At 42.1% G+C, this 24,864-nt stretch overlaps 1 protein-coding gene across 1 annotated transcript in view; it reads right to left on the minus strand.

Moving 5' to 3' along the window:
* celsr3 (cadherin EGF LAG seven-pass G-type receptor 3) overlaps positions 1–24,864 on the minus strand; it is a 122,457-nt gene that overhangs the window by 72,211 nt on the left and 25,382 nt on the right. Inside the window, 3 exon segments of the mRNA XM_022757560.1 lie at positions 558–780; positions 18,571–18,859; positions 23,353–23,696. Of these exon segments, the coding sequence (XP_022613281.1) occupies positions 558–780; positions 18,571–18,859; positions 23,353–23,696 (856 nt within the window).

Consider the following 24,864-nt stretch of genomic DNA (forward strand, 5'->3'; position numbering starts at 1 on the left):
AAAGGAATGACTTCATGTGAGCTTACATTAATGCACTAACTTTAACTCATTTACATTAATGCACTAACTGTGACTAATAGTCTGTCCATGGACTGGGCTGCTAATCGTTCAGACCACTTCACAGAGAGAGCATGAGGTCACCAGAAATTCTGGAGATGAGATGTGAGATGAGACGAGAGAGAGGAAAGACAGGAAGCAAAGGAGATGTGAGTGAAGCCAGTAAATTAAAGGATGAAAGAGGAGTGAGAGGAGTGAGAGCTCTTCTCTCTGTGGAGAGGTGGAGGAACCATGAATAATAGGATCGATCTCTGAGACAGAGATGAAATAAATTGATTAAAGTAAAGAGGAGAGGAACTCTGAGCTCTGAGAATCAAAGAGGAGTGGTTATGGATCCGTCTGAGAGAGACTTGATGAAGAGGGATGGAAACTGACAGAGAGGAAGGAAAGAGGCAACAGCAAAACTAAAAACAGAAAAGCACATTTGAATTGTCAAATATAGAAATGTATAGAAAAGAAAATCACAGACAGGAAGGAGATAAAATTTCCATTTGACTCACGTTAATGAGATGGAGAGGTGAAATCTCTGTCTGAGGCCCCGGAACATGACGAAGGATTTGGGCGGGAAGGAGCGGGCGGTGACGGTGCAGTATGGACGCTCATATCCTCCTGCAGGACACTCGCACCGGAAACCCCCACCTGAAAGCTCCCGGCACGTCCCTCCATTACGACACACACCTGGCACACACCTGCCCTGTCGCCGGTCAAATTCACAGCGGTCCCCTGGGGAAAAAAATAAAAATCAATAAATTATTTCAACCTCCATTGAACCTCAGAAAGAACTGCAACAACAAATAAGGTATGAATAAGAAACTAAATCAAAGTCACATCATTACATAGATGTAAATACACAACTACAGGTAGATGTGAACATTTACAGCATCATTTACTTCATTAACAAAGGATTTAATATAAAAATTTTCATAATTTCCATAATTTCCCCGTGCTCATTGGAAAGTCCATCCAAACAAACATGTTGTTTTACATTCCAGTCCAGATCCCGAGGTTTCTACTGCTGAATTTAAATTATGTCTGAGACAAACTATTGTCTTGATTTTAATATTTTACTCATTAGGCTGTAGGCATGACATACTGTAAGTTAGATTATGTACTGGAATAAGTGGATACTGAATATGTATCAGACACTGCCTCCTCAGAAAACACTGCTGCTGCCAAATTAAAACATGAGACGTGGACCTGGACTCAATCTGCATATGTCACATCTGTAGTTAAACCTTTTTTTTCATCCAGCTGAGCTGAAATTAATAAAAGGTTCAGAGACCAACAGTGTCTTTGATATAAAACCTTTATATATGAATATATACTAATATATACTAAAATATACTAGAATATACTAATACAAATATATACTTATATATACTAAAATATACTGACATATAGTGACGTACTGACATATACTAATACATATATATATATATATACACACACTAACCAGTGGCGATTGCTCTAAGATGCAAGGGAAGCTCAGTTTCCCCTAAAATGTCAATAAAATAAGTGGTCAAGTATGTGCTGTTGTGTGTACATTTCATTGACTAAATATGCGCTAGAACACGTTCATCTTTTGTTGAGAATCAGCTGCTTATCACAGGTAACCGACACGACTTCCTTCTCATTTTTTTTTTTTTTTTAAGTATATTTTTAGGGCTCTTTATGCCTTTATTGATAGCGCAGTAGAGAGACAGGAAATGGGGAGGCAGAGAGAGGGGGAATGACATGCAGCAAAGGCCGTCTGATGCGGGACTCGAACCAGGGCCGACTGCAGCGAGGACTGTGGCCTCTACACATGGGGCATCTGCTTAGACCACTATGCTACACGACGCCCCATGACGCCCCACGACTTCCTTCTCATTCATCCCCGCAGCGCCACAGTGCTTTACACAGTGTAGACGCCGAGCGTCTCCTGACTTCAACGGGGAAGCACAGAGTGGGTTGTTCCACTGCAGCGAAACTAGACGGTCATTGGATAAATGCTGGGCTTTGTCCCGCCCATCGGACGCTCAGCGTCTCTGGGGGTCTATGGGGCAGTGGGCTGGCCCGGACGCTCGGCTTCTGCATGATGATTGGATGATCTGTCTGAGGCTGAGTCCCTTTTTGATTGACAGCGAAATGAGCGAATCAGCGATCTTGAAGTATAAGCATCCACTGGAGCATTTTTCAAGTTTTTCATTCTGTTGTTCGGAGTTGATCTGGAGACGTTACTGATCCTCAGCCACTTTGTCTTTGTTAAAAACGACTAGCGTTGTGTTTGGCGACTCTCTTCTGTCACTCTGCAAATTTACATATAAATAAACGGACACATTTTATGATGTAGGCCGAAAATGAGCTTCCCCTCCTCATAAGACCAGCAGCCGCCACTGATAGAAACATATACTAATATATACTAAACTGAAGTTTGATCCTGAACACAACATTTCTTCTAGACTGGTCAGTAAACAGCTGCTAATGCTAACGTTAGCCATGTAGCATTAGCAAAACTTACAAATAGCTCCTGTAACCACTGAAATTAGCTTGACAACTGTTGAATTAGATAGTTAACGGCTGAAGTTAAGCTGTTGACCGAGCCTGAAAACCGCTGGGTTAGCTTTTTAATTGTTTTAATTACTTTGAGGTGTCAGGTTACCTTATTAAACAACCTCAGGGCTAATCTCAACAAGTCACTGTTGAGGTTAGCTCGTTAAATTAGTTAGCTTAATAATTATGGAGTGAAACCCTGAAAGACGCTGAAGTAAAGGAGCTTTTTTCTCCCACAAAGACACGCATGGCTTTGACTGTGAGCACTTTTGACGTGTTTACAGCAAAATAATTATCTGCCTGAAAAATGATCAGGCTCCACAAACGAACAGCAGAGAAGTTATTTGGAGGTGACACTCTCAGAGATGCAGTCGGCTGATCAAAGGCCGTGTTAATGTATGTCTGTCACCTCACAGGATAGTTAACACCAGCGTCTTTTAAGCCCTGGTTCTTTTCCATGTTGAACAGAGAGCTGCAGGTTTCCCTCAGTGAACTTCATTCATCAGACGTGTTGGATGTTAATGAGTCTTTGATTAGACAGACGAAGCAGCGGGGAACCGAGAGCAACTGTTAGAGAGGACGAACGTCCACCATCGCTCGGATGAACGAAACATCAGAATGAGAGTTGAAAGCCGTCAGACTCTCAGAGCAGAGAGACTGTGACTCTGCTGCTTCAGAGAGGGAGGGAAACAAATCAACACACAACCCTGCACACCACAATAAACACAGATCTGGCTGCCAGTCAAACCTGCACCAGTCTGAGGAGTCTCAGGAGAAACACACACCCACGCAACACACACACACACACACACATTCATTCACCCATGTACACGCTCAGTCTCTCTTTGGTTTTTTAACTTTCCTTCAGCACATTTGGACACATCGTCTGAAAACACCCAGCAGCCTCAAAATAACCAGAGCAGACGGGTCTGAAACCAGCCTGAAGACACACAGCTCCATAAGGACCCACTTTAAACCTGCTGACGGCTCCACACACACACACACACACACACACACACACACACACACACACACACACACAACAAATAAACAACACAAATATATACACATTAATAATGAATGCAACATAATTTATTTTATTTTTCAAACACATTCAATCTCTAAAAAGCAGTCTTCTTTTCTCCCTCTCTCTCTCTTCCACACACACACACACACACACACACACACACACACACACACACACACACACACACACACACACACAGATCAGTGCCCCTGCCCTCGAGGCTGCTGTGTTTTATTGTCTAACTGTCTCTGTTGGCACTTTGTTTGTGCTGCTTTTAGATGCCAAAGTACCCACTGGCAGAGCACACACACACACACACACACACACACACACACACACACACACACACACACACACACACACAAAGATGATTACTGTGGTTGTAAGTCAATAGAAGCTTTCACCTTTCCTCATCATCGTTTGGACACAAATGTTGTCTGACACACACAAGACATGGACACTCACACACACACACACACACACACACACACACACACACACATGCGCGCGCACACACACACACACACACACAGTGAAAACACAGCCACACACAGACACACCTGAGGGCGAGTCATGACCACACACACACACACACACACACACACACACACACACACACACACACACACACACTCTAAGGGAGCAGGCTGTAAAAGCACACACAGGCTGGTCTGATGAACTGATGTAATTCCCTCCTTTCATTCATCTTTTCCTTCGTCTCCTCGTCGTCTGTTTCTCCTTCAACTGTCAAACAAATGAGACTCATGACTCTGACTTTATTGTCTCTGCACTGAGACCTTCACTTCCCTGTTTTTGTCTTAATCTTGTCAATAAATATGTTTCTGATCCTTGTGTCATTCCTTCATCCCATATTTAAACTGAACATTCCTCTGTCATAATTCACCTAGTTCCTAAATCTACTCCTGCTCTTCTTTTCTTCATTTCATCCCTCACTCAGTTTGTTCATTTGTCCATCCTCCTCTTCGTCACTCCACCTCCCCACACCTCCTCCTCATGCCAACGGGCAGCCACTATCTGCCAGTCCTGGCTGACAAACATACTCTCTCACACCACCACATCACCCCAAGGAGACACACACACACACACACACACACACACACACACACACACACACACACACACAGCTCAGCTAACAATAGCCCAAGGACACTCAGATTATCACATCTGTCTGTCCTTGTTTAGCTTCCTCTCATCCTCTCTCCCCTCTCACATTCAACATATACTCCTGTTTAAGTGCACACAACAGGGAACCAATTAAATAAGGAAACACACACACACACACACACACACACACACACACACACACAGTCTAACACAGCACCATTTCACCGTCTTTGTCTGTTGCACCCATTCATCTGTACAGACCCTCTCATTAATATTAAAATAAATAAATAGACATTAATGCTCATGAATTATGGGTGTGGTGAGACTTAAACACACACACCTACAAACACACACTACACACCTACAAACACACACTACACACACACACACCTACAAACACACACCCTGGTTCATTATGCAGGTCCACAGACTGACAGGAAATAAATTGACGATGGAAGAAAGACAGAAAAAAAAAACACCTTGCTGTGAAAACACATGTACAATATCAACAATAAAGACAAAAAATCCAACACACACACACACACACACACACACACACACACACTAATTAGAGGAAGCAGAGCAAACGTGATCTCACACTGATTCAACGATCGTCTTTTAGTTGTCTTGCCCAGATGGTATGAAGACGAGTATTTCACACACACACACACACACACACACACACACACACACACACACACACACACACACACACACACACACACACCTGATGTGTCAGTGACGTCCTTCTTCACTGCTCAGGTTAGAAAATGTGAACAATTCAAAATCAACAGTAAGATCAAATCATACGCTGAAACCTGCTTTGATGAATGAAGTAATTAGTGATTATCAATCATTTCAATGAAACACTGGGACCAGCTACAACATGAAACAGCTGATCAGTCAAACAGTGTGTTGTAAAGGAACCGTTCTACTAAACAAGAACCTTTACTTTTTACTTTGTCTTTTTATCTCACCATAATCAGCGATCACCAGTGGATGAACCCACAAACACAACAGTCAACATCTTCACCCCCCCCCCACACACACACACCCACACAACACACACACACACACACACACACACACACACACACACACTACTGGTCATTTCAACAATGATTCACACTGGTGCTCATGTTTATCCAGAGTTCACACGAGTCTCTTCACTGATGAAACTTCACACCAAACAACCTGAGTCTGAAACTTTTCTCCTCGTTTCCTTCATTGTTTAAAAGCTGAGTATAATTAACATTCAGCCCCTTGTTTTCCTTCTTCCCCTCCCTCCTCCTCCTCCTCCTCCTCTTCCAGCTCCTTGTTCTTTCCTTGCTTTTCCATCTTCCCTTCACTTTCCATCTCTATACATAAAACACTGCTCCTCTCTTCTTCCCCCCTTCGTTTCTTTCTTCTCCTCTTCCTCTCTTCTTCCTCTCAGCCTGGGTTAATGCATTCACACCACCCCTTCATTCACGCCTATGTTTTATTCATCAAAGCCAGTATTCTTCATCCACCCCCCGGCATCTTAGTTTGCTCCGCCCTGCCTCCCACCCCATCGCCCCCCCTGCTCCACCCCAACACATGGTACATCCCTGGAGGCCGATACACTCCCGGTTGCTTCCCTCTTCCTCTTCCTCTGCAGGTCTGGCTCTCTCCCTCTCTGTGGTTCTTATTCCACCTCCACCAGAGCAGTTCCTTCAGGGACTCTTCAGGTTTGAGTTCTGGGACGATGTAACGTCACAAATCTGATCTGTCATTTCTCCTCTTCAATAAATAATCTCTTGTGAACGGTGAGATGATGATGATGATGAAACACCATTCTTGTACTGAAACGGTGTAATCACTAATCAACATTACTTACATATATTCTAATTGCTGGTGAGTCACAGGACGATAATCTCCAAACTGTTGGAGAAAATCCTGCATGTGTTATTTTATCATAACTGTTAATTACCCAGTTTTACTCCCAGAGATGAACAGTCTGATGAGTAAAATCAATTGATGAGATCAGTTCAAACTGAACAACAGACGATCAGCTGATGTGACTGCAGAGACCAAAGAGGCTCCATGTGAAACCACCTGAGCATCAGTCTCTCTCTCCACTGCTTCTCTTTGTAAGACTTCCTGTTTAGACTCTTTGCTCTTCCTGAAGTCTCTTTACTCTCATCTTAATGTTTCTTTTGTTTTGTTCTTCTGTTTTTTATTTTAATCTCTTTTCTTCTTTTTCTATTTATCAGTTTCTGTTTTACTTTGTCGTCTCTTCCGTCCGAGCCTCCATCTGCCTCTCCGCCTCTTTTCCCTTTTCCTCGCTGCTTCCCATTTCTTCAGCTGCTCTTTCCTTTTCAGTTCCTCCATTTTCTCTTTCATCTGCCTCCTCCTCCCCCACAATCCTCTCTGCTCGTTTTTCTTTTTTTTGGCTGTTTAAAAAGATCGGATGTTGTATATTGATAACCGTCACCTTCCACACATATTTTCAATTCTCTTTTCAACCTGCAGCCTTTTCTTCTCCTCTCCCTCCTTTCTCTCTCTCGGACTTTCTATTCCTCCTTTTCCACCATATAATCATGGTTTTTTTTTTTTACATCCAAGTGCAACTTTTTTTCCTCCATTTTCTCCACAAGTAGGAAAGTCCACGTCACTCCGTTCATGGTTCAGTGTCACCAGGTTTTCAAATGTAAAATCATACAAATCAAGTGGAAACAGGTTGTAAACATCTGCTTTCACTGTCAGACATCTGCAGGTTGAGTTTCTCTCTGGATTCACACCAACACTGAGAATAAAACAATGATCTGACATGAGGCTGTGACTGCTGGGAGAGTGATGGACGGTTTATTGTATTTCCTAAATGCCACTTGGTTTCTTGCAGATTTTTGGACAGAACAATTAGACAAAGAGACAAAAGACAAAGAGTCAAAAAGGTTGACTCATTCTAACTCTTTGTAGGTTTTTAATCTTCAGTCTGAGCTCTCGTTTCTTTCTCTGACGACACAAGGTCAAACTGTGATTTTACATGTCCTGTACTTGAGTGGGTGAAGTCAGCGTTTCTTTTCTAACTTGAATGTTAGTTATCTTTTTGAAAACAGCTTCTTTTGTTGAATCCTGATTACTGTTCTCTCAGTGTGACCTTTAGTGACCTCTCTAATTAAATTATGCTCTGGCTCTTTGACCGTCTCTTTTTTCTGGTTTTATTTTTCTGTGAAACTCTTTATAATGTTGTTAATAAGAAACGTGCTTTATAAATAAAGTTATTATTATTATTATTATTATTGTGAATAAGAATTTATTCTTTATGTCTTATGTCTTGGTAAAATAAGGTTAAATAAATAAAAAATTACATTAAGCTATTTGTTATTGGAGCCCCCACCCTCTGAAATCAGACGCTGTAACTCTTTAACTTCTTTTAAATCTCTAAACTTCTTTGCCTCAGCCTTTGTTAATGTTTGATATGTGTTTTATTTATATTGTTTTATCCCTAACTATTGTTTTTTTTACGTATTTTCTTGCCTCTCCACTTATTGTCAGAGCCTTTTGCATAATGTAGATGTATGTTTTTATTTATGCTGGTAGACTTGTTCTTATGTTCAGGCTCTTCAGCTTCTCTTTTATCTGCTTTTATTTTCTGTCCCTTTGTAACTTTGTTAAGAAAACTGCTACAAAAACAAAGTAAAAATTATTATTCTTGTTGTCAGACTTCCAAATATCTGTAGTGTCTCTGTCCTCCTCCTCAACACGTCCATCCCATTTCATGACAGAAATCCTTCAGTTATCTTGACCTGCACTCCCACTAGAGTCAGAAATTACTTCTGTGAACATCGCTGTGCAAACAGCTGATCAGGCTGTGGTTGTGTTTACATGTGGAAAACAACCCTGAGCCAGCTGAGAGAAACTGATCACGTACCTGCACAGTGCAACACCTCATCCACTGAGGTCACACACACAACACTGACTTTTAATCCTTCACATGACGTGAACATCTGCCACGAGCACCCGGAGGAGTTTCCTCTCTCCAACTTATCTCCCCAAAACTCATTTAGTCTTTCCTTCCTCTCACACTGTCTAATGCATTTATCCGCCTCAGCGCAGCTCATCAGGTCAGTGTGTTAGTTCATATTACACACACATTTCCACATCATGTTACTGTGTTCAGACGTCTGTTTCCTGTTCTCCGACACAATCTGAGCTCAGTCCAAACTCAACCGTCTCTCTCTCACACACACACACACACATGCACGCACACGCACGCACACGCGCACACACACACACACACACACACACCTGCCGCCAACACTTAGCTATTTTTTAAAATTTCCCCAAAGTAATTTAGTCTACCTCTTTATTCTCACACCTTACTCTCTTACCCTTTTCTCAACTAATTTAGTTGTATTATCACGCACGCATACGCACACACACACACACACACACACACACACACACACACACACACACACACACACACACACACACACACAATCACACATTAATTTTATAAATGACCTCTAAAATTAATGTCAGTGAGACTCCTGAATCCATCCTGAACCATTATCTCCCTCACCCCTCCCTCTCCCACTCAGCCTGGTTTTATCTGTTTTTATCTTTATTTTTTTTTATCTCACAAACTCAGCGCTCGTCTCTCAGTTTCACCCGATCCTCTCAAACTATTTTAACTCTCACTCCTCCCTCACTCTCCGTCTCTTCTCAAACATCTTTTCTTCTTCTGTCTTCACAGAACAGAAAGAGAGAAAGTCCTTTTGCTGCTGTCACACATTAAAAACTATTTGTCCAACAGAGAACATGAAGATCGTTTCCTTGGCTTCGTGTGGGAGTTGTAAATGTTAAGTACATAATTAGTTCATATTAGTTACATAATGACTTCAGATTTCATGGCTCAGTTCTGCCGCTGGGCGTATGTTTAGTTAGACAGCTGGAGGATTCAGTGTTTCTGTGACGGGGGAGAAGAATCTGGAACTCTGCAAATTGGTCAGATTTCAGTTGTGTCATTAAATTTTATTTCTTTTTATTGTTGGTTAACATTGACGTACAGCAGGAGGAGTTCTCCTGAACTCTGTGGGGGGGTGTGATGGAGTAAAACAGGAATGAATGACACTGATCAGCCTCATCACACTGAAAGGTTTCAGAGCAGTGTTCCTCAAACTGTCTGTATACGTGTTTTCAATATTAAATCAGCTCATATATAAATTCAAACATTAATATATGACTTGGTTGTTTTACACAGGAGGATTAAATAGACATAACAGGAAGTGTTTAGAGTTGAGTTTTACTGGTAACGTGGTCACCATGACTGAGAGGACAAACAATAAGATTTAGGGAGTCGTGGTCAGTGAGTTTTCATTGAGTGGCTCTTGGTCCGACAGAGAAACACTGGTTCAGAGGGAAGATGCAGAGGGAGAGTTTAGTTCAGTGTTGAGTCTTATAAAAGTCTGTTAATTGACTTTTCAAGGTTTCATTTGATATTAATTACTATTAATAACCAATATTATTGGCTTCTGATCAACCACATAAATACACTGTGTTTAATTAGTGGTTAAGTGGGCGTCTGAGCGGCGCTCGTCTCCTCTCGGAGTCGGTGTTAAAACTGTTGTGGCAGTTTGTCTTTCATGTGCGGTCTGCTGTGACATGTCTGACATGTCTGTTGTTCTTTGTCACTGCAACAGGATTAATAAAGTTATTTTATTCACCTCTCCTCAGCTGTTAATCTCAATACACTGTGCTGTATCCTGCAGGTGTTCAGGTTGGTGCTGTGTGTGTGAGCTCAGTCAGGTCTTCTGGAGAATATATTAATGTTTGCAGGATGAACACACACAGCGTGTTCTCTGCTCTGAGGAGTCGTTAAACTCCAGGATTCATCATGAATTACATCACATTACATTCGTTCATTTGTCACACGCTTTAATCCAAAGAGACTTACAGTGAGGAATATCAGTGAAGCTTCAGCAGGAGACCTTGAAGTAAGAACTAAATCCGTTCAATAAGACAGATAACAAACTGCTTCACTTTTAAAGCTTCGTGTATTAATGCTCAGCTCATGAACAATTCTTCAAATCAAAGTTTACTTGTAGAACACCTGAAACACTGACGAGGTAAATCTAAGATTATTGATCTCCTTCATTTAATCTATTGTGAAGCTCTGGAGGAAGATACAGAGGAGGAGAGACGTGAGTCATGAACATGATGACTCCTCTCCGCTGAATCACTCTGATCATCTGGTTTCTACAAACACGTGAAGGGTCAATGAATATTACTGAATGATTGATTCTTCTTCTCAGTGTGATGCATCCATCTTCATCCTCTCTCTCTCTCGTCATCCTCTCTCTGTCTTCATCACAAAACTACAACTTATTCCTCACACTCGTAGCTACCTCAAGCTAATTTTCTGTGTGTGTGTGTGTGTGATGTGTTTCTCCTCCCCACCAACTAGATTAAATTTCTCAGTGTAACATGCATATCTGCTTGATCAGATCCAAAACTAATCTCCCCTCTGCCTCCTGCGTGTCTCCTCTGTCTCTCTCTGAGTGTAAAATACAGATCTCTTCACCACAAGCAGATTTCATTTCTACCTGTGTCCTCTCTCCTCACTGCTCACCTCTTTATCTTCTCACAAACTAATTAAGTCTGCATCCACACCTCTCTCTCCGTCTCTCATCTCCTCTTTCCATCTCTCAGCTCTATGAGGCGAATCCCCCGTATCATATTTTACTATAATCTGCATAATGTGCATCTGTCTTTATCACCTCTCAGTCTGTTTTCCTTTAGTTTGTGAGAGCGATTAGATATTCTCTCTTTCTCCGTCTATAAGCTTCACTTTCCACTGGAAACTTTCTCTTTACACCACTCAGGTCTTCTTCTTGTTTTCAGGGTTAATGACTGTTGCACATTCCCGGCAGCTCTGCAAGCTTAGCATGTTTTTCAGAGGAGTGAGTGCTAGAGGTTGGAAATATTTAAATTTTAATGAAGAAAAGAAAAAGAGCTTCAGCTGAGTTTAGCATTGTAGCAGCAGGAGGTGGAACTACAACCCCCCCTCCCTGGAAATAGAGCGGTTTATTCTTTAGAAGAGGGGAAGCTAATTATCCCGCACTTCACTTACAATGTTGGCAGCTAAAAGGACATCTCCTTGTTCAGGTTCATGATGTCCAGTCTACAGGGTGTAATCAGAGACAAACAAACCAGCCTTTACTCTGCACTTCACTCTGTGCAGCCGTTACATTTCACAGGAAACAGATTTAATCAACACCACAGACATTTGGAAAGTGTCAGGAGTGTTAATTTACTGGGTTGAAACACCACGACAGCTGTCACACACTTTAACTTAATGCATGTCCAGGAGACAGACGTCTGGCCACAACAAGTTCAGACGGTCAAACCTTTGACACGACATCATCTATGAAACAGGAAGCAGCAGAGAAATAACACACAGGTGTAAGATCAGGCGAGTCACCTGTTTATAAGATTTATTCAGAGGGTTTTTCATTAATTTAACAACTCAACTGACTGACTGACTGAGTGACTGACTGACTGAGTTACTGACTGAGTGACTGACTGACTGACTGAGTGAGTGACTGAGTGACTGACTGAGTAAGTGAATGACTGAGTGAGTGAGTGAGTGACTGAGTGACTGAGTTACTGAGTTACTGACTGACTGACTGAGTGACTGACTGACTTGGTGACTGAGTGACTGAGTTACTGACTGACTGACTGAGTGACTGACTGGGTGACTGAGTGACTGACTGACTGAGTGACTGACTGAGTAAGTGAATGACTGAGTGAGTGAGTGACTGAGTAAGTGAATGACTGAGTGAGTGACTGAGTGACTGAGTGAGTAAGTGAATGACTGAGTGACTGACTGAGTGACTGACTGACTGACTGAGTGAGTGACTGACTGACTGAATGACTGAGTAAGTGAATGACTGAGTGAGTGACTGAGTGACTGACTGAGTAAGTGAATGACTGAGTGAGTGAGTGAGTGACTGAGTGACTGAGTTACTGAGTTACTGACTGACTGACTGAGTGACTGACTGACTTGGTGACTGAGTGACTGAGTTACTGACTGACTGACTGAGTGACTGACTGGGTGACTGAGTGACTGACTGACTGAGTGACTGACTGAGTAAGTGAATGACTGAGTGAGTGAGTGACTGAGTAAGTGAATGACTGAGTGAGTGACTGAGTGACTGACTGAGTAAGTGAATGACTGAGTGAGTGACTGAGTGACTGAGTTACTGAGTTACTGACTGACTGACTGAGTGACTGACTGACTTGGTGACTGAGTGACTGAGTTACTGACTGACTGACTGAGTGACTGACTGGGTGACTGAGTGACTGACTGAGTGACTGAGTGACTGAGTGACTGACTGAGTAAGTGAATGACTGAGTGAGTGAGTGACTGAGTAAGTGAATGACTGAGTGAGTGACTGACTGAGTAAGTGAATGACTGACTGAGTGACTGACTGACTGAGTTACTGACTGACTGACTGACTGAATGACTGACTGTGTTAATGTTGTTTCTAACACCTCGCTCCCAGTGAGCCTCAAGATTTAATGTAATTTAATTAACTGATCTGAGAACTTCAGTAATAACACACCAGTAAACTCAAGAACCTTTCACACTTCCACTTTCACACACCAGGGTTCATTTTCACTTCATTGTAGTTTGATTTGAACCTCGGGCTAACGCTGTGTCTTCAGCACTTAGCTGAACAGTATATAACCCTGGTGAAGCAGCGTTTCACACTGTTTTCTTGGCGCTGTATCTCTGGTGTTGGAACCATAGAGGCAGTATTAACCTTTCTACACAGCAGGGTTTACAGTCTCACTGCTAACCTTCTTCAAATCTCACTTATCCGGGGGTTAAATGTGAGCTTTAGAGAGGGGTTAGCTTGAGGTTACACGTACTGGGAAAGCCTTGGTGTGTCTTTGCCTCAGTGATGGAGGAGGTTTCACCTGCTGCTGTTATACGAGGAGATTATAACTGAACTCATCTTTAACATCTCTTCTTTATGTTATAATCTGTAATTTTTCCACGTTAAAATGTCTAAAAACAACATCGACCTGTGTTCTGTATGTTGTTGAGTTGAGTTCTTACATCATCACAAATGTTTCCATTAATTCTCAAACCAGAGAAATCTGTGATTAATCATGGTAACGTTTCATTGGTCGCCTGTTGATGACATCACATCCTCTATGATCATGTGTCAGTGTGTTTGTCTGACAAAAGTTCAACATTGACTTTTATCTAGTTTGTCACTTTATTTATTTTGTTCTACTTTACTTTAAATCTATGTTTTACCATTTGCTTTTATTATTGTTTGTTTCACTTCGGTGCGTCAACCACACTCTGACTGAGGAAGACTGGATCCTCTCTTCATTCACAATTTATGGTTTTTATAGTATTGTACGTATTTGTCTCGTTTGCCCCAAAGAAACACCAAACAGTTGTTCACACTCTCTTGATTCAGGTCTTTTGTGAGCTGCTGTTCTCGACGTAAAAATACAGAAAGTTTCTGCTCTGGGTCAAAAGCCGCGGCTTAGCACCTGCCTGAGAGAGCGATCCACAGACTGAGGGAAAAGCAATTCAAAGCCACAAAGAGCATGTGAAGAGACTGATAAAAAAAACCAATGAGGGAGAGAGCAAACTTGGCTGAGAGATGTCTAGAGATTTCTGTGTGTTGCAGAATCAATTCGTCCCTGTTTATTCGTCCTCCTCCTCCTCCTCCTCTTCCTCCCTCTAGCCCCGGGCATTGACAAGACACAGCAACACCCGACGCCTACGCAGGAAACGCACAACAGCGACTACCCAGAACCCATCTGATTTCCCTCGCTCTACCCCTCACCTCTCATCCTCCATGCCTCTCCCTCTCTCTCATTGCTCTTGGATGTCTCTTGCCCCATTTTCTCCCAGCAGCCTCCTTCCCTGTTATTCTCTCTGAATTCATCCGTCTCCCTCGTCTCTCATGTTGCTGTAACACCCGTCTCTTCTCCATCCTTTCCTTCATCCGTCATGTTCTATTTATTTTCTCTCTCCTGTCACGTCTTTCACTTTTACTTTCTCAGTTTTTTCCCTCTCGTTCTCCCTCTCTCTTCTTCTCCTTTTTGTTTCCTGTTATCAATTGTCTACTTTCCCTCCCTCTGATCCTTCTTGTCTTCGACCTGAAGGCCTGTGATAACAGGGATCTTGCAGGTTCATTGCATGTCACACAGTGTGAGATGAGTCCAATAAGCTCTTTGTCACAGTCTGTGTGTGTGTTGATGTTTGTCCCAACGAGCAACACGTCTGCGTCCAGCGTCAGTCAGAGTGCTGCCGTGGATTTTAGTTTTTACCTTTAAAGTGGATCAATGTTTCAGTAGCAGGGTTTCCATACATAGACTTTACGAGGGCAGGCCGCTCAGGTATATTAACATCCGCTCAGGTATATTAACGGCTGCCCAGGTGTATCTGCCTTTTAGCATTTTTCTTCCTCTGCACCAGCGACAGTCAGAACAGCAGCCATATTGTTTTCAGGTTGTCCGTCCATTTACTTCTGTTTTTTAATCCGTCAGAACGAAGCCATCCGTGATCAATTAACTATTCTCTCCTCGTCAGAAGACGTGGACGTGGTGGATAATGAAGGGACGAAGTAAAACAACCTTCTTCTTTTTATGCTTCTTATTAATTGTTGACTACAATGTTGACTTTGATAATAGCTTTGAACTTATGAAAGCAAACGGTATCTCTGCTTGTTGGAAGCTCAGACTTCAGAGTGTATTCAGATCACGTGATGCAACACAGATGTCCTGATGAAATATTAAGAAGAATTATTTTCTCTTCGGGCTGTAGCAGTTAGAAAGACGTGGATGAACTTTAGGAAATGTTATACTACTAATTTACTCAGCAGATGTGAGTACTGAAAGATGTTTTAGGAGGATATGGCGTGGTGATGATGAAGAGAGACGGACAGCACCACGGGTAAGTTAGCCAACGTTAGCGTTTACGGTGATATGGCAATAAATAAATACAATAAAAGCTTCATTAATCACGTGTGTCAGTTCATTTGACGTGACATTAAACAGTGAGATGAACACCGAGCAGGTCTGACTCGTCACAGTCTGATCAGCTGCTTCGTAGCAGCGTCACACTCTGAGACTTTGGTCCTGAAATTCAGAAGCTGTCAGGATTCTGACGACGACGTCAACGACAATAAAAGAGTCGAGGAGGTGTGGCTTAATTTAACTAACAGCGCAACATGCGATGTCTGTGACACTAAGCTTTGAAGAAAGGGTGGAAACACCAGCAACACGCTGAAACATTTGATGACACAGCGCGGCGTTCAATATCAGGAGCGCCATGTGTTTGACGCTCTACGCCGCTGGTCAGCGAGTTCCCCAGTCTCAGCAGAGTGGTGACGGGACGTATTAGTGATGAGTCAGTCGCCAACGAGACGGCTCTTTTAACTGAACGATGGGAGCCCCCCCCCCAGGAATTGATAAAGAATCGGATCAATAAGCACAATCAATAATGGCATTGGTATCAATTAAATCGTATTAATTCCCATCCCTATCTCAGACCACTGTTTAGTACCGATGACCAAAGCAGACCAGAATTCTCTATCATCCCTCTCATGGTTTTATTTCCTCTCCCCCTCCAGTTTCCCTCTCTCCCTACTTTTTATCTCCTTCTCTCTTTATAAACTTTCCTGACTGCCTCCACCTCTGTTTCACTGTCCCTCTGTCAAACTCTATTCTGTCTCTCTCTCTGCCTCCCACTCACTGTCTCTTTCTACCTCACTGTCTCCTTTGCCCATTTTCTCTTTCCCTCCCTTCATCTCTCTCTCCGTCTGTCTCAGTGGGAGTTTGGAAAACACTCCGTCTCTCTCTTGAAAGAAAAGTGTTGCTTCACTCCCCCAGCTCTCTTTTGATTTGAAATAAAAGGCAATGTGAAATATCCCCCTGACACACACACACACACACACACACACACACACACACACACACACACACACACACACACACACACACACACACACACACAGACATTCATAGCATCTCTCCTCTCCTACATCGACTCAAAGACTGAGGCAGTATGAAGGGGCAGGAATGAGACAGAGACGGTCTGAAATGAGTCTGGTGTATTGGGAAAGGTAGGAAAGAATGAAGTGTGTGTGTGTGTGTGTGTGTGTGTGTGTGTGTGTGTGTGTGTGTGTGTGTGTGTGTGTGTGTGTGTGTGTGTGTGTAAAAGACTAAACATCAGGTAGAGAGCTAAGAAGGAGTAAGCTGTCCCCAGAGGCAGAGTGTGTGTTTTCATGTTGTTCAGCTCGACACGATGAAAGAGTGAAAACAGAGCGGATCAAACAGGAAGTCAGTGTGGGACACCAACAAAGCAGCACAGTCAGTTTGAGTTTAGCAGGGTAAAGTTAAAGACTACACCGAGACACAACAAATACAACCACTGCACGATATCCTGATCACTAAGTCAGCGGCGTCGAGGTGAAATAAACGATCAATAATAAACAAAAAAAATCAGTTAAACTGTCAGAAAACAGTCGTCGATGCCTCGTTCCCTTCACATGTCAACGGGTCTGTCATTACAAACTCATGTGTATCACACACATCCGAATTTAAAACCCACATTTCATTTTAAGGTTTCAACATATGTAGAAAATGGTTCCATTAAATACTGACGTCGCTCTGACTGGATCTGATGTTTCCCTCAGTGATGACACATACAGCACATGACACACTCACATTAAAACTCTGTTTTTCCAACTCGCAAGTTGCTCAAAGAAAATGTAAAAAAAAAAAGTAATGAACATATAATAAAGAAGAATTGATTCCTTTTAAATAAGCATAAAGTTAGAATGTGTATTTTGATTATAATAACTAAATATAAGGTAATGTAAATACAGCAGGGTATTATATTTTATCTTTATGGTTAGATTTCAGAAACATTTCTCTCACTGTAAATAAATCAAATTGAGATCATCCATAAGAAGTTTGTGTCTGTTTTACAGTAAACTAGATATGTTGTATATCTGTTTTATAATTAATGATAGCATTGTGCTCACATTTTTTTTTTTTGTATATTTTTTGGGGGCTTTTTATGCCTTTATAACAGCACAGTAGAGAGAGACAGGAAATGTGGAGGCAGAGAGAGGGGGAATGACATGCAGTAAAGGGCCGTCTGATGCGGGATTCGAACCGGGGCCGACTGCAGTGAGGACTGTGGCCTCTACACATGGGGCGCCTGCTCAACCCACTGCGCCGCTCGACGCCCCGCATTGAGCTCACATTTAAAGCCTCGTCAGAGTGTGAGCCACGTTGCTTGGCTTAGATTTTCTTTGAGACATTTTAAGCTGCATGATAACTACTGAGTGGCTACAGGTCTTTCTACTGAAGCACCTGCTAATAGACAAGCTCTCACATCCTCATATGACTGTCAATCACTTCCTTATCAGAGCAGGTGCAAAGGAAAGGTCAACCAGTAAAAGAATGGCAGATATGTACAGTATGTGATCAACATGGAGGACAGTCAGCTGTGGTGATGTCCATGAGATTCCAAAACTATTTCATTGTGTTCACAACAAGGAAAATCAACTTGAATTAAATGATTCATCCATTTTCCAATTTCAAAATCAAATGTAAGAAGTAAAATAATTTGTAATCAACACACCGTCATCACTGCCACACACAAACACACTTCAGCTCTTTATCTTCCTATGAGCGTAAGAACTCACACACACCTGATTCAAGCCCTGACGTCTGCCATGAACAACCAACACATCTGATTAATGTACTGAGATTTTACCACAGCAGCACAGAAACACACCCTCTCCCTCCCCACTCACCGGTGTAGTCCTCACGACAGATGCAGGTGTAGCCTCCCTCTCTGCGGGCGCACACTCCTCCGTTCAGGCAGGGGTTGGAGTAGCACAGGTTGATCTCTGTCTCACAGTAATCGCCTGTGAAGCCCACCGGGCAGCGGCAGCGTAGGCCCGCGATGGGGTGGATGGGCCGGAACAAAATGGAGGGCGAGGAGATGAAGGGGGCGGAGCTGTTGAAGCGCAGCACGGAGATGCACTTCATGTAGTTCTGGCACGGCTCACGCAGACACACGTTGTCGTCAAACGGCAGAACCTGGAGTGATGGGGAAGAGACGGTTCAGCTTCCACTTTGACTTGGAGAACCACAGTGACTAACATTTATGTGGCCTCTTCTCCATTTGTGTGTTCCAGTGGGAAGTTTGTTCAGTCCTCTAAAATTAAGCTACCAATACAACAATGTAAATATACTCCATTAAAACAACCACTCTTTCTGTCAACATACAATTTAAGTAAAAGTACATAAGTATTAGCAGAAAAAAGTACTTAAATCGTTAGAGTAAAAGTACTTCTGTTCCTCTGTGATTTCAGTTTATTATAAATGACAGTATCAGATTATTAATACTGATGCATCAATGTATAAGGTGAATTTTAATGCTGTAGCTGCTCAGGTGGAGCTTGTTGTACAGTAACTACTTATACTAATACTTCACTATGATACCATTAGTATTTTAATCTTTTACAATCCAGTTTATTTTAAAAGTTTGTTTGTTTGTTTTTTTGTTTTTTTTGTAAATTTGCCCAAACTGTAAAAAAGAAAGAAAAAAATAAGATAAAAACAGCTCTATTCTCCTCATTTAATCTTTAAATCTCGCACTTTAATTAGACATTATCTGTTTTCTGATCTGTGTTTTTATACAGCTTTATACTGTTTTCTTATTATGTTTTTTACCTCTATTTTTATGCTTCTTTTGTTTCTGTTAAGCACACTGGATGACCTCTATATGATCATGTGCTGTACAAATAAATTTAATCTGAAAAGCAACAAGTAACTACAGCTGTCAGATACAGTAGTGGAGTGAAAAAGTACAATGTCCTGCTGAAATATAGTGTAAATTACATGAAATGGAAATTCTTAGAGAAACACAAACGCTGTGAAATAGCAGTAGAGTTCATTGTTTCCATGGATTCAGTATGAGCAGTATCAAGGCTCTGAAGCTGGAGCACCTGAGTGAAACACAGCCTTAATTAAAGTTATTAACTGCACCTGTGCTCTTCCTGCTATGACAGATCATTAAATCTCCCATTAAAAAGCCTGTGTGGATAATACGGCACATCTCACAGAGAGAACAGGAGGCGGCTGGAGTTAAAAACATGGCGCAGAAAACACACTAAATATTGATTTAACCCTCCGTTTCAGCATTTGTTTTCAATAAAATGGAGAATTTTGTCACCATTCAACAACACGAAATCCACAAAGCACTAAGAAGAAGAAAATGTTAAATGAATTAATCTGTTTGAGGTGTTCGTGTTTTGCTAGCACACATAGAAACCTGTTTAACTTAGGAAATTAATAATAAATAATGTTTCACCGTTTAAGAAGCTAAACTCTAATAGCTGTAGTTAGCATGTTAGCTACTGAAGGACACAGATGTATACAGGTTAGCAGAGGCGCCGTTTTATCTTTCTACAACGTAACGTTACTTAAACTACAACAACCTTAACGTTGTTACTCCCGACGTGTTAACGTTTTGACGGTTAGCCTGCTAACGTTATCATCACTATGGCTTTTAACGTGTTATCGTGCTAATGCTAACACATCTTTCCACTACGTAGTTGTAGAAACGTCCATTTTTATGTACTCACTAAAACCTTCTGACGTCGTCCTCTAACTGTCATGGCCGCCGCAGCGAGAAGCCGTGAGCTCGTAAACACTGACTGATCTGAGCTGCTTCAGTTATTACCAGAGACAGTAGAGAAATATATCAATAATAAATGTGGATCTCTGTTATTACTGTAGCTCACGGCAGACCGATAGTTTTATGACCCCGGGTCTCTCCTCTCAGGCTGCACTCTCCTGCTACATTAAGCCTCGTCTTGGTCTCCGGGGGCCGGTTTCAGAGAGAGATGTGTCAGACCGGTCCGTGGTGTCGGTCCGGTCTAATACAACTAATACGGTGTCTCTAAAATAAAGACTGACTCGTTTTAAGACTAAAGCATTAGACACCTTACATCCAGGCTAACTCAGGTCTAAGACCAATGTTACCATGGTAACAGTCAATGAGACCTGCGCTGACCAGCAGCACTCAACAACAAAAAAACAAACATGGCTCATTATCTGTGGTTTGTTAACATTGTTATGGAGAGAGTAATGAGAACAGAAAGAGTCCATTATATAGTGAGTTTGCCATTTTCTAGTGCTGTCTGAGTGTAGAGTGAGAATTTTAGTGGACTGATAGTATCCCACAATGCATCTGGAAAAATGGGGTAAGACCGATGGTCACTAACCAAACAATATATACCATCATGCATTGCGCTCACGCTGAAAGACAGAGAGGCGGTGAGCGAAAGTGTTTTTCATTTAACCGATGAGCTCGCTGTACAGTCCTCTACAGGAGGAGGGAACGAGTGAGGGATTTCAGACACAACCAAACATTTTCTCCAGGGGTAAATGGAGCTGAGCAGTTAGACGAGGTTCCTAGGTCGGCCATTTTTTTTTTGTTTGTTTGTTAGATCTAAAACAAAGTCAGAGTCTGTCTCTGAGAAACCAGCTCCTTACATTCGATGAGTAAGAGCATTGAACAGATCAATGAGAATGTGTCAGAATTTTCTATAACTAAACACACAAAAAGAAAAATGAAATAATTGTTTTTGGCTGCAAAGAAGAAAGATTAAAAGTCAGTGTTCACCTTGAATTCATGACAATGAAACCCACAAGTCAAGCCAGAGATCTTGGTGTAGTTATAGACTCTCACCTAAGCTTCAACAGCCACATAAATCAGCCTGTAACCATCTAAAAAACAGCAAGAGTTCTCCTCAAGTCACTGACTCTGACTTCCTGTGAGTCAGAGGACAGATTTTAAAATCCTCCTCCTGGTCTGTAAAGACCTAAAGGTCTCTGGTCTGAACACATCCGGACCCCTCAGGTGATCTGGGTCAGCTTCACTCAGTGTTCCCAGAATCAGGAGCAGGTGAAGCAGCTGTTAGTTTCTCTGCTCCTCACCTGTGGAAGCAGCTTCCTGAACACCTGAGATCTGCTCAGACTGTCAGCTCAGTTAGATCAGGGACTGAAACATCACTGTTCACTGCAGCTTATCAATAAAGAGTTTCTGACCTGGTTTATATAATCTTTAAATATTTCTATTTATTCAAAAGTGTTTATATTGTTTTTAAATGTTATTTTAATGTCGTCTGAATGTTCGTTTGTTAGTATATCTCCACACCTCTGTAACGCTCTTTGAATCGCCTTCAGCACTTCAGTAATCAGTGTTTCCAGGATAAATATACAGCTCAGTCACTGTTTTCTGTCTGATTGTAGATTCAGGTTGAATGTTTGTGTGTTTGTGTGACGGCGCCTGTTGAGAGACAGAAAAGAGGTTCTGACACATTCAGCTTCAGACTGTTCATCTCCTCACTCTGCTGTGGCCACCCTCACCCCTTCATAAATCTCTCCGGGTCAGCTGTCTCATGCACATGCACGAGATGTATTACCATTGAAGTCACTGATGTGCATGCTGTATCCAGGTGTGTGTTATTTCATGCATTAGAATATATAGTGGTCATATCTGTGTACTGTTGCATGAAGCCATATGGATGTGATGCACATTGTATTATTATCAGTTGACATGTAATATTCTCAGGTGACTGTCTTGAGGTGTGACTTACTGTGATTTACGGTGTTATTACATGTAACTCAGATTTACAGCTGCAGCATACGTGTGCAGGACTGTGTTTTCCTCACTGAATGGTTATTTGAAAATGTCTAAATGTCCTTAATTTAAAGAATATAGAAAGAGTTTGAAGATGTAAAACATGTTTGTTTCTGCTAATATTAAAGGCACATTCCTCGTCCTCAGTGTAAAGAGGATGAGAGCCAACTCCAAAAATAAAAACAAAAGATTTGTGTTTGCTGCATCTCCAACAGTGATGAGCAGGTTTGTTTGAATCACTAATGGTTGAGATCTTATTAGAAAATCATGGAAATGCAGATTTTCCAGCTGTTTCTCAAAACTCATGAGTTAAACTTGTATATAAATAAATATCAAATTTATACCATTAAAAAAATTACAGGCTTTAAATGTGCTTCACATGCACAACGACATTTACACATTTTCACGCCTCCGTCCAGAGACGGTCAAAGGCGGTGGACACGATATCTCAGCAGCACCTTGAGGGACCTTCTTCAAATTTGGCACAAACATTCACTTGGACTCGAGGATGAACTGATTCGATTTTGGTGCTCAAAGGTCAAAGGTCACTGTGACCTCACAAAACACATTTTCAGCTATAACTCACAAATTCACTCACTAGTTACGACACAATTTAACTCAAATGTCTATAAGGATAAAATGAAGTGATGACATTTTATTTCCAAAAGGTCAAAGGTCAACTTCACTGTGACATCATAATGTTCTGGTCATTATTCAACACTGCAACTCAGGAAGGAGAGACTGAGGCCATGTGTCCTGACACTTCAAGGTTGGTGGAGGAAACAACCAGGAGGAGGTGATTCTAGTCACACTTCAGTGTGTGTGTGTGTGTGTGTGTGTGTGTGTGTGTGTGTGTGTGTGTGTGTGCATGTGGACTCACCTCCATCTGTGTGAGTGAGGTCAGCCTCGGCCTGTTCAGGTACAGCTGCTCCTCCAGGGCTTCAGAGGGGAAGAAGTGTCCTCCCGGTAGCGCGGCAGAGAAGCTGACATTCAGGATCCCTCCCGGCGCCGCGTCCAGGTCGGGCTGGATGTTGAAGATGAAAACGTCCTCGACGGGCACCGAGAGCACCGCCGACACGCCCTCCAGGAAGTTACCCAGCAGCGGAGACAGGAAGTGCTCCTGGGACATGTTCTGGAGACGGACGGTGACGCTGCTTCCCAGCATGTCCTCAGTGATGATGAGGACACGGAGGACACACTGGGCTGAAATGCTGTGGACGCCATCTGAGGAGGAGAGCAGAGAGGAAACAGTTAGGAGAATGAATGGAAGATAGAGGGTGGACAGATGAGGAGGTGAAGGAGGTAAAGAAAGAAAGAGACATATAGGTGAGGGGGAGTAAGAGGAGAGAGATAGATGAAGGGGGGGCACGAGGGAGGAGGGTCAGGGACAGGAAGGATAAACAGCAGAGAGACAGAGGTAAAGAGACACAGATGAATGAATGGAAGTCAGAGAGGAAGGATTGAGGAGGACAGGAGAGGAGGTCACAGCAGCTCAGACAGCAAACAATATATATACACAATACACTATATATATTAGGGCTGGGACGATTATCCGACGTAATCGACGTTGTCGATTATAAAAATTATTCGACGTGGAATTTTAGTGTCGCCGCGTCGTGTAAAACCACACAGGGTAAATGTTCATGGAACAAAACCAGAACTTTCTAATGGGACCGTTTATATCCTTCGTCTTTGGTTCACCCGGATACAAGCGCAGCGCAAGGACTGGGACAACGCGGTGACGTAATTAAAGTCATTGACTACGTGAATGATTTTCGTCTGTGTAATCTATTTGAACATGGCGGCGTCGACCAGCAGTACGGTCCTCCAGAGTTTGGGAATACTTTAATCTTGACACCAACAGTGCGGTAGTCTGCAGACTCTGCAAAGTGCATCTGGCATATCACTCTAGCACGACAGTCATGCACGAGCACATAAAGAGGAAACACCCTGGTGCGGTGTGTGTGTTGGATGGGGCAAATTGTTATATTAAATGACTAACTGGAAAATAATTGCAATAAAATTACTGTTAGGTTAATAAAAATAAAAAAATCGTTAGATTAGTCGAATAATCGAAAAAATAATCGCTAGATTAATCGTTTAAAGAATAATCGTTTGGGACAGCCCTAATATATACATTATACTATATATAGATATTATACTGTATATACATTATATGGTATATATACATTCACATCTGCACTCATACAAAAACAAGAGAAAGTTTCTGAGGAAAGATCCTGTTTTGTGTTGAACGTGACATTTTACAGTAAATGTTGCAGATATTCTTCCACTGAAGTGAACAAGCTGGTCCTGCAGGCTATCAAAACAATGCTAAAGGCCAGAGAACTAAGCACACGCACACACGCGCACACACGCGCACACACGCGCA

This window comes from Seriola dumerili, unplaced genomic scaffold (genome assembly GCF_002260705.1).
Source record: "Seriola dumerili isolate Sdu_G_001 unplaced genomic scaffold, Sdu_1.0 BDQW01000283.1, whole genome shotgun sequence".
NCBI classification, from domain to species: Eukaryota; Metazoa; Chordata; class Actinopteri; order Carangiformes; family Carangidae; genus Seriola; species Seriola dumerili.